We start from the raw sequence: 21,434 nt of genomic DNA, 5'->3' as shown, positions 1-21,434 counted from the left end.
ATGTCTCAAGAGATGAACCAAGATATATTCACACACTCATTCTTTACAGCAATGACATGTTGGAATACTTACTAGAGAGTTTATTCATTCATCTCATTTGTTGTTTGTTCATTCAGGACTTAAAGCTGCAGTTTGTGGACCTAAAATTAAATCTAGTCTGAAGGAGAAGTTCCAGTGTGTGTTTGAGGGGATTGCTAAAGCTGGAAACTCAACCCTTCTGAATGAGATCTACACAGAGCTCTACATCACAGAGGGAGGGACTGCAGAGGTCAATGATGAACATGAGGTCAGACAGATTGAAACAGCATCCACGAAACCACACAGAGCAGAAACAAGCATCAGACAAGAAGACCTCTTTAAAGCCTCACCTGGAAGACATGGACCAATCAGAAGAGTGATGACAAAGGGAGTGGCTGGCATTGGGAAAACAGTCTTAACACAGAAGTTCACTCTGGACTGGGCTGAAGGCAAAGCCAACCAGGACATCCACTTCATATTTCCATTAACTTTCAGAGAGCTGAATGTGGTGAAAGAGAGAAAGTTCAGCTTGGTGGAACTTGTTCATCACTTCTTCACTGAAACCAAAGAAGCAGGAATCTGCAGCTTTGAAGACTTCCAGGTTGTGTTCATCTTTGACGGTCTGGATGAGTGTCGACTTCCTCTGGACTTCCACAAGACTGAGATCCTGACTGATGTTACAGAGTCCACCTCAGTAAATGTGCTGCTGACAAACCTCATCAGGGGGAAACTGCTTCCCTCTGCTCGCCTCTGGATAACCACACGACCTGCAGCAGCCAATCAGATCCCTCCTGAGTGTGTTGACATGGTGACAGAGGTCAGAGGGTTCACTGACCCCCAGAAGGAGGAGTACTTCAGGAAGAGGTTCAGAGATGAGGAGCAGGCCAGCAGCATCATCTCCCACATCAAGACATCACGAAGCCTCCACATCATGTGTCACATCCCAGTCTTCTGCTGGATCACTGCTACAGTTCTGGAGGATGTGTTGGAAACCAGCGAGGGAGGAGAGCTGCCCAAGACCCTGACTGAGATGTACATCCACTTCCTGGTGGTTCAGGCCAAAGTCAAGAAGGTCAAGTATGATGGAGGAGCTGAGACAGATCCACACTGGAGTCCAGAGAGCAGGAAGATGATTGAGTCTCTGGGAAAACTGGCTTTTGATCAGCTGCAGAAAGGAAACCTGATATTCTATGAATCAGACCTGAGAGAGTGTGGCATCAATATCAGAGCAGCCTCAGTGTACTCAGGAGTGTTCACACAGATCTTTAAAGAGGAGAGAGGCCTGTACCAGGACAAGGTGTTCTGCTTCGTCCATCTGAGCGTTCAGGAGTTTCTGGCTGCTTTTCATGTCCATCTGACCTTCATCAACTCTGGTGTTAACCGGACGGAACTACAAAAAATTACATCTCTGTCATGTACAAACAGACCTGAACTAACACATCTCCACCAGAGTGCTGTGGACAAAGCCTTACAGAGTCCAAATGGACACCTGGACTTGTTCCTCCGCTTCCTCCTGGGTCTTTCACTGCAGACCAATCAGACTCTTCTACGAGGCCTGCTGACACAGACAGGAAGTAGCTCACAGACCAGTCAGGAAACAGTCCAGTACATCAAGGAGAAGATCAGTGAGAATGTGTCTGCAGAGAGAAGCATCAATCTGTTCCACTGTCTGAATGAACTGAATGATGGTTCTCTAGTGGAGGAGATCCAACAGTCCCTGAGATCAGGACGTCTCTCCACAGATAAACTGTCTCCTGCTCAGTGGTCAGCTCTGGGCTTCATCTTACTGTCATCAGGAGCAGATCTGGATGAGTTTGACCTGAAGAAATACTCTGCTTCAGAGGAGGCTCTTCTGAGGCTGCTGCCAGTGGTCAAAGACTCCAACAAAGCTCTGTAAGTTCATTATCAATAAATACACATCAACCTGTCAACTGGTCACAAAGTTAAAGGGTTTTCTGTCATTGTCTCTTCAGACTGAGTGACTGTAACCTGTCAGAGAGAAGCTGTGAAGCTCTGTCTTCAGTTCTCAGCTCCCAGTCCTCTAATCTGAAACATCTGGACCTGAGTAGAAACAACCTGGATGATTCAGGAGTGAAGCATCTGTCTGCTGGACTGGAGAGTCCAAACTGTAAACTGGAGACTCTGAGGTCAGTTTTCATTTCTTTTCTTCTTATGCTCCTGAAGAATGGAGATCCAGTTTAGATGAGTTCTCTTGTCAGGACTGTCAGATAGAAAAGGATTTCAAAGAGTTGAAATGAAGGAGCATCATGTTCCTGAACATCAGCAGGTATCTCCTCAGTCATCGGTGGTGGGTCTGATCACAAACCAGATCAAGTCCAGTCTTCACATGTGTTGACATTAACAGAGTTCTTGGTGTCACTAATCATTCTTTCTGTCCATACTGTCCGTGGACAAATTCCCTTATAGTCTGACTCCAATGAGACCAGATGGAGGACAACATCCACAGTGTTGTTGTGTTGTGTTGATTTTCAGCTCATCTTGTTCTTCAGCACATCCAGTCAGTATCAGTTTGCGTTTCCACAGTGTTTCCTGCTGAGCTGCAGTGGAAGGACAGGAACTCAAAGAGGAACTTTGATTAGTGTCAGTCAGACTGCTGAAGCTTCATATTAGTGTCAGCTCAACAGTGGAGTTGTGTTAGGAAGAGAGACCATGACATGTGACTGTTGTTGGAAGACACACTTGAACATCAACTTGTCCTTTAACATTTCTATAGATTCCAACTTCTGAAGGTTGCTGGTTAAATCTATTGTCATAATCAAACCAGTTCATCATTCCCTCTCTCTAATTAGTACAGGTTCATTAGATCAAGACAAATATTAAGTGTGTGGGATGTTATTGGCTCCGTTGCATCTTGTGATGTATTTAACAGTTTAATGTTACCAATTACTGGACTGGCATGTCTGCTACAGTCTCATTTCAGTTGTACATTCTCTGGATTTCCTGATAGAATTTTATTCAGATCTATGTTTCATTCACATTTAAGGTGAAGGTGTTAAATGGGTAAAGCTTGTATTGGGACTCTCCAATAATATGATTTCATCAGCAAATGAGCAGGTTAAGGTTTGTGTCCTTTAATATTAATGCCTTTAATTCCTCATTCTGTCATATAGCCTCAGGGCGGCCGTGACAGGGTTAGTGGTTCCATCCCTGATACATGGACCACATGCCCAAGTGTCCTTGAGCAAGACACTGAACCCTGAGTTGTTCCCAGTGGTTGGTTCTGGTGTGAATGTGTATGAACAGATGAGTAGAGTCCATTATCCCTAGAAATGTGTGATACCCAAATATCACAATTAAACCTGGTGATGGAAACACCTTCATTTATAAAATCCTCCCAGTTATCTAAAGCTAAAACCTTTTTACGCTCTCATGAGGTGCTTTTTCAGATGTATCGATATGAAAGTGCAGTGGAAACACTTTTTTTTGTCGTTTCCCTGGAGATGATGCAGGAGGTCATGTGACCAGTTCATTTGAAGTCCAACTTCCTCAAAGTGAAGAGAATTTAAGAGAATTATGGGATAACACCAGACGAGACTTTACCAGAGTTATAGCTCATTCATTAAACACCTTTCAGTGGAAACACGTATCAAAATTTCAGAAACATCACTTTTGTTTTTTTAAAAACTTTAACGGAAACACAGCTAGTGTGACTGGAAAGAGCTTTGAGCAGCAGTAGGTAGAAAAACTCTGTACAAATCTAAAACCATTTACTGGAGGCAAAGAGGAGGGAGGGGTCAGGGTGGAGGTTCACTACTGAACCCAGAACAACACAACAAGCAGAGTTTCAGGATTCAGCTGGTGATTATTCTTTTAAGATGTTCAACACAAAGTTCTTCTTTCAGGTCTAAAACCAGGCAGAGGTAAAACAGACAGAAAGTATCTACAGAGCAGGATGAGAAGAACAGGGTCTAACTACTACAAGATAAAGAAATGATTAGGACAGAAATTCACAAAACACTGATGTCTGAACATGTCTACTGATGTGGTGATGAGATGGAGGGAAGCCTGGAATAAGTTGACTGAGTTGATTGAGTCACTAACAACTGGTAAACTACTCCTCTCACCTGACTCCACTCCTGTAACTAAACACCAGAAACAAAGAAAAGAGAAGGAGCCTCCAGATCAGGAGGCAGAGGACATGAATGCCTTTGATTCTTATTCTAGTTGGAGGCTTTGAATAAATAGTTTGAATGGATTTAATTCAGTCTGAGATACAAGAAGCTCCAATGTATTCTTTCAAAAACATCAAGACTCATCAAAATAGCTCTGGTCTGTTGTTTGGATGGAGCTGATTATTTACAGAGTCCTCTTAATATTGTCTTGTGTTTAGAGTCCTACAATAAAACCAGTCTGGTCTGTCATAAATGCCTCATATCTCTTTGCTATAATAGATGTGTATCTTGTAGTCTACATTGAGAAAAGGTATGGACCTGACATCACTACAGTTTTCTGAAGCCATTCCCTTTTTGGGGATAAATGATTATTCTCTTTCAATGAGGATGGCTGATCTTCTTCCTAATCTTTAAGAGTCCAGTTAAAGAATGATGTAAGGAGAGGGATTAGTTCTTTAAAGGCCTGACAGCTGAGGCATCGACAGGAGGCAAGACAGGTGAGGCTCAACACTGGCATCTCCTCTTGGATGGTTTCCACAAGGAGACTCCAGAGATTCAAGGAGGACTGGCCTGGCATGTTCTGTACTAGCTGATGATGGTTTTTATTTTTATTATAGTGGAAGAGAGATGGGTCCCCAGGAAACTGAATAACAGAAAAGTCCTGAACTCATTATCATGACTCTACTGCTGCACTTTAAAACCTGAAAACATCTGATTATCAGTGATTTAATCCGCTTCTTTTATTCTTTATTCAGGTTGAAGAGCTGCAGGTTGTCAGAGATCAGCTGTGATTCTCTGGGACCAGCTCTGAAGTCCAACCCCTCCCATCTGAAACATCTGGACCTGAGTAACAACAACCTGAAGGATTCAGGAGTGAAGCTGCTGTGTGGTTTTCTGGAGAGTCCAGACTGTAGACTGGAGACTCTGAGGTCAGACTCTGTGTTTTCTTTGTGTGCTGAGATGAATGTGATGGTAAAGTTGTGGTGACTCTAAACTTTGGAAAATTTTAAAATAAAACTCCCAACAGTTACTGGCCTTTCTTTGATGATATTTATGAAGTGGTCATTTGTTGAAATAGTTTAGTCTCTAAAGTGTCAATAATAGTGAACAATGAACTTTGTCGTTTTTATTTTTATTTAACCAGGTTTGTCTCATTGAGATCAGAGATCTCTTTTACAGAGGAGACCTGGTCAAGTGTGGCAGCAACACAGAATTAAACTCACATCTTTTATTCTTTATTCAGGTTGATGAGCTGCAGTTTGTCAGAGATCAGCTGTGATTCTCTTGGACCAGCTCTGAAGTCCAACCCCTCCCATCTGAAACATCTGGAACTGAGTAACAACAACCTGAAGGATTCAGGAGTGAAGCAGCTGTGTGGTTTTCTGGAGAGTCCAGACTGTAGACTGGAGACTCTGGAGTGAGTTCACTGTCTGTTACTGTTGTAGATCTGATATGTTTAATCACCAACTGAATCTAATTCATGTTCCTCCATCAATATGTAAATGTCCTTTAGTTCATTTTTTCTGTTTCCTTGTCTCCAAGTGTTTGTAGCAGAACGTGTAGAAAACGTCCACTGTTAGTTGTTGAAGTCAATGAATATTTGTGATTATAGCTGAAGAGTCACATCTGGATCCAGAAGATCCTCTCAACTCACATTAGTTTCAACTGACAAAGTTTTCTTGATCATGTCCAAAGATTTCTTTGCTTTGTGTTTATTTGAAAGTGACTTGACTCATAATGTCTGATCATTGATATTGATCCTGTAATGAGGTCAGCAGCATCTTATTAATCTGTGTTGACATCAATAGTTGTCTGAATGTTGTGCTGACGTTTGGATGATGTCTGTAGAAGGCTGACATAATGAAGATCCACAATAACACAAGGACAAAGTCACTCTACTCATTTTAGAGAACAGCTCATTGATGAGGACACATTTCACACCTCAACACATCTGACTGATCATCAATCATTTCATCTTTTTTTCTTTATTCAGGTTGAAGAGCTGCAGGTTGTCAGAGATCAGCTGTGATTCTCTGGGACCAGCTCTGAAGTCCAACCCCTCCCATCTGAAGCATCTGGACCTGAGTAACAACAACCTGAAGGATTCAGGAGTGAAGCTGCTGTGTGGTTTTCTGGAGAGTCCAGACTGTAGACTGGAGACTCTGAGGTCAGACTCTGTGTTTTCTTTGTGTGCTGAGATGAATGTGAAGGTAAAGTTGTGGTGACTCTAAACTTTGGACAATTTTAAAATAAAACTCCCAACAGTTACTGGCCTTTCTTTGATATTTATGAAGTGGTCATTTGTTGAAACAGTTTAGTCTCTAAAGTGTCAATAATAGTGAACAATGAACTTTGACGTTTTTATTTTTATTTAACAGTTTTGTCTCATTGAGATCAGAGATCTCTTTTACAGAGGAGACCTGGTCAAGTGTGGCAGCAACACAGAATTAAACTCACATCTTTTATTCTTTATTCAGGTTGATGAGCTGCAGTTTGTCAGAGATCAGCTGTGATTCTCTTGGACCAGCTCTGAAGTCCAACCCCTCCCATCTGAAACATCTGGAACTGAGTAACAACAACCTGAAGGATTCAGGAGTGAAGCAGCTGTGTGGTTTTCTGGAGAGTCCAGACTGTAGACTGGAGACTCTGGAGTGAGTTCACTGTCTGTTACCGTTGTAGATCGGATATGTTTAATCACCAACTGAATCTAATTCATGTTCCTCCATCAATATGTAAATGTCCTTTAGTTCATTTTTTCTGTTTCCTTGTCTCCAAGTGTTTGTAGCAGAACGTGTAGAAAACGTCCACTGTTAGTTGTTGAAGTCAATGAATGTTTTTGATTATAGCTGAAGAGTCACATCTGGATCCAGAAGATCCTCTCAACTCACATTAGTTTCAACTGACAAAGTTTTCTTGATCAAGTCCAAAGATTTCTTTGCTTTGTGTTTATTTCAAAGTGACTTGACTGATAATGTCTGATCATTGATATTGATCCTGTGATGAGGTCAGCAGCATCTTATTGATCTGTGTTGACATCAATAGTTGTCTGAATGTTGTGCTGACGTTTGGATGAAGTCTGTAGAAGGCTGACATGATGAATATCCACGATAACACAAGGACAAAGTCACTCTACTCATTTTAGAGAACAGCTCATTGATGAGGACACATTTCACACCTCAACACATCTGACTGATCATCAATAATTTCATCTTTTATTCTTTCTTGAGGTTGTGGAGCTGCAGTTTGTCAGAGATCAGCTGTGATTCTCTGGGACCAGCTCTGAAGTCCAACCCCTCCCATCTGAAGCATCTGGACCTGAGTAACAACAACCTGAAGGATTCAGGAGTGAAGCTGCTGTGTGGTTTTCTGGAGAGTCCAGACTGCAGACTGGAGACTCTGAGGTCAGACTCTGTGTTTTCTTTGTGTGCTGAGATGAATGTGAAGGTAAAGTTGTGGTGACTCTAAACTTTGGACAATTTTAAAATAAAACTCCCAACAGTTACTGGCCTTTCTTTGATGATATTTATGAAGTGGTCATTTGTTGAAACAGTTTAGTCTCTAAAGTGTCAATAATAGTGAACAATGAACTTTGACGTTTTTATTTTTATTTAACAGTTTTGTCTCATTGAGATCAGAGATCTCTTTTACAGAGGAGACCTGGTCAAGTGTGGCAGCAACACAGAATTAAACTCACATCTTTTATTCTTTATTCAGGTTGATGAGCTGCAGTTTGTCAGAGATCAGCTGTGATTCTCTTGGACCAGCTCTGAAGTCCAACCCCTCCCATCTGAAACATCTGGAACTGAGTAACAACAACCTGAAGGATTCAGGAGTGAAGCAGCTGTGTGGTTTTCTGGAGAGTCCAGACTGTAGACTGGAGACACTGGAGTGAGTTCACTGTCTGTTACTGTTGTAGATCTGATATGTTTAATCACCAACTGAATCTAATTCATGTTCCTCCATCAATATGTAAATGTCCTTTAGTTCATTTTTTCTGTTTCCTTGTCTCCAAGTGTTTGTAGCAGAACGTGTAGAAAACGTCCACTGTTAGTTGTTGAAGTCAATGAATGTTTTTGATTATAGCTGAAGAGTCACATCTGGATCCAGAAGATCCTCTCAACTCACATTAGTTTCAACTGACAAAGTTTTCTTGATCATGTCCAAAGATTTCTTTACTTTGTGTTTATTTGAAAGTGACTTGACTCATAATGTCTGATCATTGATATTGATCCTGTAATGAGGTCAGCAGCATCTTATTAATCTGTGTTGACATCAATAGTTGTCTGAATGTTGTGCTGACGTTTGGATGAAGTCTGTAGAAGGTTGACATGATGAATATCCACAAAAACACGAGGACAAAGTCACTCTACTCATTTTAGAGAACAGCTCATTGATGAGGACACATTTCACACCTCAACAACTCTGACTGATCATCAATAATTTCATCTTTTATTCTTTATTGAGGTTGTGGAGCTGCAGTTTGTCAGAGATCAGCTGTGATTCTCTGGGACTAGCTCTTAAGTCCAACCCCTCCAATCTGAAACATCTTGACCTGACTAAGAACAAGCTGAAGGATTCAGGAGTGAAGCAGCTGTGTGGTTTTCTGGAGAGTCCAGACTGTAGACTGGAGACTCTGAGATCTGTCTCTCATCAGGCAGTAACTAATATTCAGTCTCTGTTTGCTTCAACGCTTGGATGAACCATGTGATGGTCTAGAAGCTGAAATATTCAATATTTCATTTTGCTGCTGTTGAAAGATGGAGTTGATCAATCAGCTGATTGGTTGTTGGAGTCATTGATCAGGGAGCAGTAGCAAACATCTGCTGCTTCCACTTTCTAATGACTTTCTTCTTTTCTCTGGTTTCTCTCATTTTAAACTGAATCTCTTTGGATTGAAGACATCACCTCGTCCTCTGAAAACTGTGACTCTACTACTACTATATTTGATTTTAGTCAGGATTCAAGAGTTTTAGATTTCAAGGGTTTTCATTGTTACTTCTCTATATTGTCATAGAGTAGAATCGAGGAGCTGTTTTTTCTCTCACCTTAAACATAGAAATACAATAGACACTAGAAACAAAGAGAATAAATGTAATATATAAAATCCACTTCAGTCTATTATCAGCAGTAATAGTCAATATGGCAGCAGCTTGTTGAACTATGTCCATGGACAATAATGAAAATGGTCCAGTCAGGTTTGACAACTAATTAAATGTAAAGATCAATGATGAAATGAAGGGTCATGTTTAGTCCTCATTTAAATGTCTCCATTATCACCTGAACTTCTCTTAGAGTCTGGACCATCATTAGTCAACATTTCTCTGAACTTTGAGTAGAAAGTGAAATAAATGTCTGAGGGTCTTTAGTTGTGCTTGTAGAGATGGAGCCACGTCTTCATTGAAGCGGCACCATGTTGTCATTAATATTAATGAGAGTTCTTCTTCTATTTGACTGTTTGAAGCTGCTTCCTGTTGGATTCACCTGTTTGGAGTTTACAGGTTTTAAACTTGTTCATTCTGAACCTTCAGCTCTGAACACATGATGAAACTCTGTATGATTTCAACAGGAAATTTGTAAACTCACATTTTTTATTCTTTATTCAGGTTGAAGAGCTGCAGTTTGTCAGAGATCAGCTGTGATTCTCTGGGACCATCTCTGAAGTCCAACCCCTCCCATCTGAAACATCTGGACCTGAGCTTCAACAGCCTGAAGGATTCAGGAGTGAAGCAGCTGTGTGGTTTTCTGGAGAGTCCAGACTGTAGACTGGAGACTCTGAGGTCAGTCAGCTCTGATTCAATCAGTTTTCTTTTATTTATGAGGCAGTAACTAATATTCAGTCTCTGTTTGCTCACTTGGATGAACCATGTGATGGTCTAGAAGCTGAAATATTCAATATTTCATTTTGCTGCTGATAAAAGATGAAGCCTGTCAATCAGCTGATTGGTTGTTGGAGTCATTGATCAGGGAGCAGTAGCAAACATCTGCTGCTTCCACTTTCTAATGACTTTCTTCTTTTCTCTGGTTTCTCTCATTTTAAACTGAATCTCTTTGGATTGAAGACGTCACCTTGTCCTCAGAAAACTGTGACTCTACTACTATATATTTGATTTTAGTCAGGATTCAAGAGTTTTAGATTTCAAAGATTTTCATTGTCACTTCTCTATATTGTCACAGAGTAGAATCAAACAGATGTTTTTTTTCTCTCACCTTAAACATAGATATACAATAGACACTAGAAACAAATAGAATGAATGTAATATATAAATCCACTTCAGTCTATTATCGGTGTGATATATCATCAGCAGTAATACTCAACATGACAGCAGCTTGTTGAACTATGTCCATGGACAGTAATAAAAATGGTCCAGTCAGGTTTGACAACTAATTAAATGTGAAGATCAATAATGAAATGAAGCGTCATGTTTAGTCCTCATTTAAATGTCTACATCATCACCTGAACTTCTCTTAGAGTCTGGACCATCATTAGTCAACATATCTCTGAACTTTGAGTAGAAAGTGAAATAAATATCTGAGGGTTTTTAGTTGTGCTTGTAGAGATGGAGCCATGTCTTCATTGAAGCAGCAGCATGTTGTCATTAATATTAATGATAGTTCTTCTTCTCATCTTCTATTTGACTGTTTGAAGCTGCTTCCTGTTGGATTCACCTGTTTGGAGTTTCCAGGTTTTAAACTTGTTCATTCTGAACCTTCAGCTCTGAACACGTGATGAAACTCTGGATGATTTCAACAGGAACTTTGTAAACTCACATCTTTTATTCTTTATTCAGGTTGATTAGCTGCAGGTTGTCAGAGATCAGCTGTGATTCTCTGGGACCAGCTCTGAAGTCCAACCCCTCCCATCTGAAACATCTGGACCTGACTAACAACAACCTGAAGGATTCAGGAGTGAAGCAGCTGTGTGGTTTTCTGGAGAGTCCAGACTGTAGACTGGAGACTCTGGAGTGAGTTCACTGCCTGTTACTGTTGTAGATCTGATATGTTTAATCTCCAACTGAATCTTATTAATTTTCCTCCATCAATCTGTAAATGTCCTTTAGTTCATTTTTTCTGTGTCCTTGTCTCCAAGTGTTTGTAGCAGAACGTGTAGAAAACGTCCACTGTTAGTTGTTGAAGTCAATGAATGTTTGTGATTATAGCTGAAGAGTCACATCTGGATCCAGAAGATCCTCTCAACTAACATTCGTTGTTTGTTGCTGGTCAAGTGTGGCAGCAACACAGTATTAAACTCACATCTTTTATTCTTTATTCAGGTTGAGTAGCTGCAGTTTGTCAGAGATCAGCTGTAATATATAATATTTCATTTTGCTGCTGACGAAAATTGGAGCTGATCAATCAGCTGATTGGTTGTTGAGGTCATTGATCAGGGAGCAGTAGCAAACATCTGCTGCTTCCACTTTCTAATGACTTTCTTGTTTTCTCTGGTTTCTCTCATTTTAAACTGAATCTCTTTGGATTGAAGACGTCACCTTGTCTTCTGAAAACTGTGACTCTACTACTACTATATTTGATTTTAGTCAGGATTCAAGAGTTTTACATTTCAAAGATTGTTATTGTCACTTGTCTAAACTGTCATAGAGTAGAATCAAAAAGCTGTTTCTCTCTCACCTTAAACATAGATATAAAATAGACACTAGAAACAATAGAATAAATGTAATATATAAAATCCACTTCAGTCTATTATCAGTGTGATATATCATCAGCAGTAATACTCAACATGACAGCAGCTTGTTGAACTATGTCCATGGACGGTAATGAAAATGGTCCAGTCAGGTTTACAACTAATTAAATGTAAAGATCAATGATGAAATGAAGCGTCATGTTTAGTCCTCATTTAAATGTCTCCATCATCACCTGAACTTCTCTTAGAGTCTGGACCATCATTAGTCAACATTTCTCTGAACTTTGAGTAGAAAGTGAAATAAATGTCTGAGGGTTTTTAGTTGTGCTTGTAGAGATGGAGCCATGTCTTCATTGAAGCAGCAGCATGTTGTCATTAATATTAATGTGAGTTCTTCTTCTCTTCTTCTATTTGACTGTTTGAAGCTGCTTCCTGTTGGATTCACCTGTTTGGAGTTTCCAGGTTTTAAACTTGTTTCTTCTGAATCTTCAGCTCTGAACACATGATGAAACTCTGTATGATTTCAACAGGAACTTTGTAAACTCACATTTTTTATTCTTTATTCAGGTTAATGAGCTGCAGTTTGTCAGAGATCAGCTGTGATTCTCTGGGACCAGCTCTGAAGTCCAACCCCTCCCATCTGAAACATCTGGAGCTGAGTAACAACAAGCTGAAGGATTCAGGAGTGAATCAGCTGTGTGGTTTTCTGGAGAGTCCAGACTGTAGACTGGAGACTCTGAGGTCAGTCAGCTCTGATTCAATCAGTTTTCTTTTATTTATGAGGTAGTAACTAATATTCAGTCTCTGTTTGCTCCAACACTTGGATGAACCATGTGATGGTCTAGAAGCTGAAATATTCAATATTTCATTTTGCTGCTGATGAAAGATGAAGCTGATCAATCAGCTGATTGGTTGTTGGAGTCATTGATCAGGGAGCAGTAGCAAACATCTGCTGCTTCCACTTTCTAATGACTTTCTTCTTTTCTCTGGTTTCTCTCATTTTAAACTGAATCTCTTTGGATTGAAGACATCACGTTGTCCTCAGAAAACTGTGACTCTACTACTATATATTTGATTTTAGTCAGGATTCAAGAGTTTTAGATTTCGAAGGTTTTCATTGTTACTTCTCTATATTGCCATAGAGTAGAATCAAACAGATGTTTTTTTTCTCTCACCTTAAAGATAGAAATACAATAGACACTAGAAACAAATAGAATAAATGTAATATATAAAATCCACTTCAGTCTATTATCAGCAGTAATAGTCAATATGGCAGCAGCTTGTTGAACTATGTCCATGGACAATAATGAAAATGGTCCAGTCAGGTTTGACAACTAATTAAATGTAAAGATCAATGATGAAATGAAGCGTCATGTTTAGTCCTCATTTAAATGTCTCCATCATCACCTGAACTTCTCTTATAGTCTGGACCATCATTAGTCAACATTTCTCTGAACTTTGACTAGAAAGTGAAATAAATGTCTGAGCGTTTTTAGTTGTGCTTGTAGAGATGGAGCCACGTCTTCATTGAAGCAGGAGCAGCATGTTGTCATTAATATTAATGATAGTTCTTCTTCTATTTGACTGTTTGAAGCTGCTTCCTGTTGGATTCACCTGTTTGGAGTTTCCAGGTTTTAAACTTGTTCATTCTGAACCTTCAGCTCTGAACACACGATGAAACTCTGTATGATTTCAACAGGAACTTTGTAAACTCACATTTTTTATTCTTTATTCAGGTTAATGAGCTGCAGTTTGTCAGAGATCAGCTGTGATTCTCTGGGACCATCTCTGAAGTCCAACCCCTCCCATCTGAAACATCTGGACCTGAGCTTCAACAGCCTGAAGGATTCAGGAGTGAAGCAGCTGTGTGGTTTTCTGGAGAGTCCAGACTGTAGACTGGAGACTCTGAGGTCAGACTCCATGTTTTCTTTGTGTGCTGAGATGAATATGATGGTAAAGTTGTGGTGACATCAGGCTGATATTCTACTGATCCACACTGAGGATCTTCATGATAAAGTCTGTTTTTTTTTTCTTCTGTGCTTTAGTCTATTGACTGTGGCAGAGCCATGTTGAGCTCCACATTTCAAAGCTTCATAGAAGAAGAAAAATCCTCCACTGGATGATTGACTCTGAAACTCTGACACTCTTGATTTCCAGCTTCAGTTTCAGCTCATGTTGTTTCACATTAAAACCAACTGACCATTCTTTGACGTCATTGATGAAGCTGACAATGATTGAAATAGTTCAGTCTCTAAAATGTTGAGCCCACACTGTCAAATGTTTAGTTGAGCCAGTTTAGTGATTGGATGATGTTGGATGAGAAGCTTCATTGTTGTGTTGTTGCTGAATGCAGCAGTTCACTGCTGTTGTTAGGGCACCACTGTCTGAACTCAAGGGTTCCAGCAGAAAAATATCAGGATTTAGTTTCTGCTGTTGAGGCCAAACATGATAAATAGATTCTAACTGAATTCATCATGTCATCAGTTAAATCCCTTTACATTTACATCTATGGCTTCATCATGTTCCATTCTCTTTCTGACTAAACCTCAATAAATATCCTAAATATCTGAGTCATTGTGAATGAAAGGATTATTAATGTGTTATCAGAACTCTATTGCTCTCATAACTAGAACTGAAACGAGCAGTAGAACCAGCTCATTTACTGGTGTCAGCCTGTTACATATATAGTTTTCTACTGTCATTTAAAAATGATGAGACAAATGTAAAATCAACACATTCTAGATATAAAGTCAAAGCAGCCAGTAATCCACTCAAAGAAAATGTGCTTTGATTATTTTACTTCAACACGTTTTGAAAGAGTTGATTGTAAATGAGCTTAGTCATCCTTGGAAAAGACAAATCATTGAAATTTTAGTTTTACAAAGACACTTGACGTACCAAGTGTCATTTCATATTTAATAGTTTATCAGATTAGTTCTGAATATGGATTTAAAAGCTTTTCAAACTGAACCTGATATGTTAGTAACAGGGTTGATGAAACATGGATTTACATGTTGATTATATGTGGGAAAAAAAAACGATCTACTTTATCCAAACAGAGGCTTCAATCATTTAAAATCAGATTTTAAAAATGTGACATGTCCCGTTTTCATCTGAGCTTCTCTGAACTTTGAGTAGAAAGTGAAATAAATGTCTGAGGGTTTTTAGTTGTGCTTATAGAGATGGAGCCACGTCTTCATTGAAGCAGGAGCAGCATGTTGTCATTAATATTAATGAGAGTTCTTCTTCTCTTCTTCTATTTGACTGTTTGAAGCTGCTTCCTGTTGGATTCACCTGTTTGGAGTTTCCAGGTTTTAAACTGGTTCATTCTGAACCTTCAGCTCTGAACACATGATGAAACTCTGTATGATTTCAACAGGAACTCTGTAAACTCACATCTTTTATTCTTTATTCAGGTTTTGGAGCTGCAGTTTGTCAGAGATCAGCTGTGATTCTCTGGTCTCAGCTCTGAAGTCCAACCCCTCCCATCTGAGATATCTGAACCTGAGATACAACAACCTGAAGGATTCAGATGTGAAGCAGCTTCTTGATCTTGAGACGAGTCCAGACTATAAACTGAAGACTCTGGAGTGAGTAGAGGGTTCCAGTCAGTCCATGCTGCTTTCATCAGTATCGTTCTAAACACAGTTAGTATCAAAGATCCAGTGTTTCCTGTAAACCTGCAGCTTCTCAGTGAAGCTGTGAGAGGAGAATGGAGACAGGCTTCAGGATTGGACAGAACGACAAAGAGACAACAGTCAGCCAATCAGATGAGCCAGAAGCTTGTTGTGATCATGTGTTTGAGTGTATGGGATGACGACTGTTGTTGTTGTGTTGATGTGTCCAGGAAATAAAGCTGGATTCCAGCTGACAGCCTTCCAAGATGTATAGAGACAGTGGTGGTCATTCATCACATCTGATCAACAGCTGATCACAGCTCTGAGATCAGTCTGACTGAAGCCTGCACATCACAGAAGCAGCATTACATTTATTAACCATGAGTTTCTTAGTCAGCTGATCATTGTTTCCATGGAGCAGCAGTAAATCCGTCACTAAAGTGTTGGTGCAGTAATGAAGCGTTCAGGACTCTCAGCAGTTTCTTGGTGAAATCTGCAGAGGAAACAGACTTGATGCTAAAAGTCTCTGCAGGTCTGTGTGTGTTCACTCCAACACGTTAACATGAAGCTGAAAGGAAGCTGGCTGAGCTCCACAGCTGCTCCACTGCTGCTCTGAACAGGACTCAAGTCCCTGCTGCTCTTTCTACTGGATGTGATGATGAAGGGAGTCTCTGGAAACACTCCTTCACCTCCTCTCTTCTTTCTCCTCCTCTCTACAGGTGGTGGAGGTAATAAACAGGAGGATGAGCTGTGTCCTGATGATCCAGAGGTTGAAGCAGACTCTGATTGGACCATGTTACTGGGAGGTGGAGAGGAGAGCTTCATCCAGATGCTCTCCATTTAAGACCATCAACAGAGCTGCACTTCAACTCTTCACAGAGCTCCAACAAATCAAGTCCAGTCCCTCATCAATGATTCAGACACAAACCAAATATTGTCTCCTCCTCGTTATGTTCCTCCTCCTTCATCCACACATTTATTGGATCAGAGCAGCATCTGCTTCATGTGTCTTTGATTATTGGTTGGATTTGTCAGATGAGGAGTTGAGTGTTTCCTGATTCTATAGCTGCTGGTGAACTGTAGGAACTGGTGAGTTTAAAGACGACAGCAAAGAAACAGCTCACAGTCAGACCAGAGACTCCATCAGATCTTCATCTTCGTCTTCATCAGATCACATGTTATTTTCACATGTCATTTTTACATTGTAAATGATTGTAATTTATTTTACAGTGTACTTCCTGGTTATATTTTTACAGCATATCTCATTGCTGCTTTTTTACAGTGTATGTTCTGGTCCCATGTTTTTATGATTTTTTTGTTCATCATATTTGTCACGTATTTTTACAGCGTGTTCAACATATGTGCTGTCGTTGTACAGAATCTCACTAATTCCTCACTCAGAATTATAATCTTTACCAGGCGATGAGACAACACCATCCATTACAAATCGAGAACAATGGTTTAAAACTTAAAAGCAGTAATAAAGGTTTAAGATTCTTTTTAGCTTAAATGTGGCCTGAAATTTTAAGGCAGGATTCAATGGTATGTTCGTCATTTTCTGCACTGTATTTCCTGGTTATATTTCTAAACTGTAATTTTTTTTTTAATAGTGTGTGGTTTAGCTGCAGGTCCTCATCGTGGCCACCAGAGGGCAGTGACCACTCATCAGTCAGAGCCGTATATTAGAGTCTGTCCAACTCATATCATGGGCGCCATGTTTGCTACATCTGAGGTTACATTCTACGGTGTAACTCTATGGGGTGGATATGCTATGTTGAAATCTTATTTTCACCATTAATGGGTCTATAAATGTTTTTTGACAGATGTTGGCAATAACATTTATAAGTGTGAAATAAACTGACAAAAATGAACCAAAGCAGCAGATTAAAGCAGATTCAATAAAACACAAAGAAAACCTTCTCATTCCCGTTTTTGAAGTAAGTACACATCAGCTAGGTTTTCAGATAGTATCCACTGAAACTGACACCTCAATATCTGTGCTGGTTTTTACTGCTGGTTGGGAAGATGGATGAAGGAGGTTTACCAAAATTATGAACCATCTCCTTAGTTTTTGAGGTGTTTATTTCTCAGAAGGATGCCTTGTAGAGGCAGGAAGAAGTAAAGATATCACTGTGGCTAATTTTCAGAAATGCTTGATTAAAACATGTGATTTGTGCCACAACCATGTTTAGTTTGAAAGTGTCTGTATAGTGATGAAACAACCAGATACTGGAGTTTAATTCTACACCTGGTAGGATTCTGACTCAGGGCAACAAAATAAATAACATTTAAATGAAGACGTCAGGTAACAAGGCAGATTTTTCTTCTCATTTCGTTTTGCCAATAGTAGTTGTGCAGTTACTGCTGACCCACTTTAACCTCCTGTGATGTCCTCATGTGTATGCATAATTTTGGTCATTTAATTTTGATAATTTATTCTTGACACTTTTAAAGCAATCTCACTGGTGTTTGTGTCACAGGAGACCAAAATTATACACAAACACCAGTGAGATTGCTTTAAAAGTGTCAGAATAAAGATATATGTTACTGTGTCAGAGAAAATTCACCTGGAACAAAGTAAAAAATATAAATTTCTGTTCTCGTCTAAAAAAAAACAAACAAAGAAAACAAAACAAAAAAACATTATTTAGAGTAAAAACCCCTCCTGATATGTGGGATAGTAGCCTAGTAATTATGAATTAGTAATGTAAAATCTGATGAACTCAAAGGAGAATATCTCAACAACCAATAGGTCAGTTTTAATGACTGAGACCTCTATCGGCCCATCACAGTCTAGAGAATCGAACACCATCCTCAAATTACCGTAGCAACCAAAAATGACGATCAAGAATGAAGTACACACAAAGATTGCATATGGTCAGCGACGCTACACCCAACCTAGAAACCTCTTCCTTTTCATGTAAACAAACGGGAGCTTCCTGATTCATTTCAAACTGACACAGAGTCATAGCAGAAGCCATTAGCCGCATGTTTGGAGCTGGAATATAACTTTTAATGACAAAACAGCAAAAGTAAGACATACTTTATGATTTTGTAGGACTCTTTGACTTCTAACTCTCTGAGTTTTTGTTGCACAGTGAAGAGACAGATGTTGTATTATTCAGCAGCATTTCTGCTTTCATATGACACCTTTTGTGTGTCTGTCTTGAAGTAGTGAGGTTAATAGAAGCACTAAATGAAATATTCACTGTTTTATTTGTGTTTTGTTTAGGTGGCAATGCCTGATAAAGGCTTTTAGATGAGTTTCTCCCCATCATTTTTGATTATTATATGTTCGGAATGGTGCATACTGTCAAGCATTAGACCGTCTGTAGCACACACATCTGACGTCACAATTGAAGTCCCACTGTCCTCTAAGTAGTACTTGCTCATTAGTGAATTTATAGCTTATTACTATTTGATACAATTTGTGTGTCGTTATAAACTGGAAGAGTTAATAATCATAAATAAACAAGTTTCAATTATAAAATTAGATTTTATAAACTGCCTAACACATTGTTTCCAAAAAGTAGCTGAGTCTTAGGTTAGCCTACATCTCCACCACAGGGATTTAAACCCAGGACCTTCATACCGTAAGTCATCAGCACTATCCACTGTGCCACCAAATTGACGGAGCTGTTACGCTTTTAACCTTTTAACCTGATTTTAGGGACAAAAGTGTCCTCTCCAAAAATGCCTCAAAAATAGAATATGTTAATATTTTTATTATAATATATATTTATATATAACATATATATATATATTTTTTTTGCATTTTAAATGTTTTAATCCACTTCATTCCTAATCACAAATACCAAAAGATTGATTATTTTCTGACTTTTAACCTTTTATGTCAGTGTGTCAACAACAAAAACAAACAAACAAAAAAAAACAACAAAAACAAAATCACAAAAATGTAATTATTTTCAATAATCTAAATGTATTTTTCTTGGAGGGATCATTAGAGCTTTGGGCATGTCACTGATCAGCAGTAATACCAATTTTCATGGATTTGAAGATTTTTTATATAACTTTACAGTTTACAATTTTATATGCCGACTAAAAACAAAATGTTACTGTTGCCGTATTGTTATTTGCAGCTCCCAAGTTTGTTATAAAAAAGTAATTGGGACGAATGGGATCATAGTAATGTAGTTACACACCCAAATGTTTGAGCGCTGGGCAACACCCTAGTTCTTTATCAGTTTCATTCCATGCACTGATGCGGACGAAGACACACACATGCTATGGCAAGGTAGTGTTAAGTTGATTAACGATATATCTTAAGAGTTGTAAAAGCAACGTTTCAGTTGAGATATTGATTCTGGATTATCTTTATTCACCGGAGGGGAGTTTCAGGCCTCAAACCTCACCGCACAGATATCTTGTTTTATTGAGAGAAACTCTGGTTGGTGTGTGTTTGGAGTATGATTGGATTCAAATGGCGAGCCAGAGCCTAGGCTGCTTCATTTTGCATCAGGAAAAGAAACCATCTTCATACAGATAATATATCAACACAAAATCACACTACCTGCGTAGATTGACAATTTTACACACACTAAACATGGACAAACCTTGACATTGACTTGATCCTGACTTTTTACTCTCTTTCCTTATACTTGAACTATTTTTTGGTTATCATTCTTTGTCACTTTAAGCGGTGTTACTGCCCATCGTTTTGTTGTTCAGTTAAGGACTACTGTTATGACCGTAGTGGTCATAATTTGCATTTGGTTTTGTTCTTTCTGTTGTGTTGTCCCTCCCTGTCCAGGGGGGAGCTGTGTCCTTGTGTTTTCCCAGGATGGGCGCGTGCAGCTGGAGGCTGCTGATTGGAGGAATGGAATGGAATTGGAATGGATTCGCCGACGCCAATCCACTCCGAACTTCTTGTGATTGTTGTGATTCAGTTATGTTGCGGATGAGATAGGTTATCTCTCATGTAAATATTGTAAATAGTAGTTATAGTGCGCAGTCCCATATTAGTAGGGGTGAGTAGCCTTTTACTTTTGTCCATCTTTTCTCTTGTTTTGTTGGTAGGGAGTGAGGGTAGAAAACCTGTTGTTTTGTTGACTCCTTTTTCTTTTGGCTAGGCAAGTCAGTTTTCAAATCCAGCTTGTTTTGTTTGTTGTTTTAGGTATTGTTCACCCCGAAGACTTTATGTTCGTTTGGGTAAATAAATCCCTTCGTTTTGGAATGCATCTCTCCGTGTTCTGTGTTACTTTTCATAAGAGTTGGTGTTTATGTTATGTTTAGGTATCCCTAGGCCGGGGCATAACAACTACCAAATGCCATAATCTAAGTTGATACAAAGTTTTGATGCTGAGAAGGAAATTAAGTCTACTGGAAAAGTTTTATTCTGCACTTGAAGTGGCAGTTAACTGCCAATAAAGGAATATATATATATATATATATGTATATTTTTTAAACGCTGTCTGTGTTCTGCCTATCCTCCTTGAGCATACTTATATCTTTTGATTGGCCTAAGTACTGAGTACACGATAGTCACCCTTTTCCCATGTACTATGAGATTGTGTTACGTGTATGCATTTTTGGCGAGCCAGCCAAGAGGATTAACACAATATGGACGTGGTTTAATACAGTCTGAACAGACATTTTACATTCTTTAGAATCAAATTTTTGTGAATTTTATATCATTGTTGTGAGTGTAGAATAGAAACAAACAAACATGGATATTCAAGAAATGTACAATATTAATGCAAAACAAACCATTTGTGTAACTGGGCTCACCGAAACAGACACTGAGACAATGATTCTCAGCGAGAATGAGTCTGAACGTGAAAAAAAGCCAAAGTGCAGCAGCAGTTACAACAGATTTTTAACGGGTTTAAATGGAACTGATTTTTAAATCGGGCACTACAAAAGAAATAAAAACCCATCAAAATCAATGTTGCTACTGATCACTGGCTCTCCAAAGCTCTAAATATCCCCTAAGCCCACTTTGCATTTATATTATTAAAAACATTCCGATTTTTGATTTGTTTTTTCTTCAAAAAATTTGTGATGCCA

General features: G+C 39.1%; 1 protein-coding gene across 1 annotated transcript; it reads left to right on the top strand.

Annotated features, from left to right (window-relative positions):
- Positions 1–223: 223 nt before the first annotated feature.
- Positions 224–6,794, top strand: LOC125003941 (NLR family CARD domain-containing protein 3-like; the record flags this gene model as incomplete). Its single annotated transcript, XM_047578208.1, has 5 exons — positions 224–1,911; positions 1,992–2,165; positions 5,395–5,518; positions 6,179–6,318; positions 6,629–6,794. Coding segments are annotated over 5 exons (2,292 nt in total), but the record flags the coding sequence as incomplete, so codon positions are not given.
- Positions 6,795–21,434: the final 14,640 nt, after the last annotated feature.

This window comes from Mugil cephalus, chromosome 2 (genome assembly GCF_022458985.1).
Source record: "Mugil cephalus isolate CIBA_MC_2020 chromosome 2, CIBA_Mcephalus_1.1, whole genome shotgun sequence".
NCBI lineage: Eukaryota > Metazoa > Chordata > Actinopteri > Mugiliformes > Mugilidae > Mugil > Mugil cephalus.
Note: the sequence above shows the minus strand (reverse complement) of the source record. Positions and strands in the feature narration are given on the sequence as shown.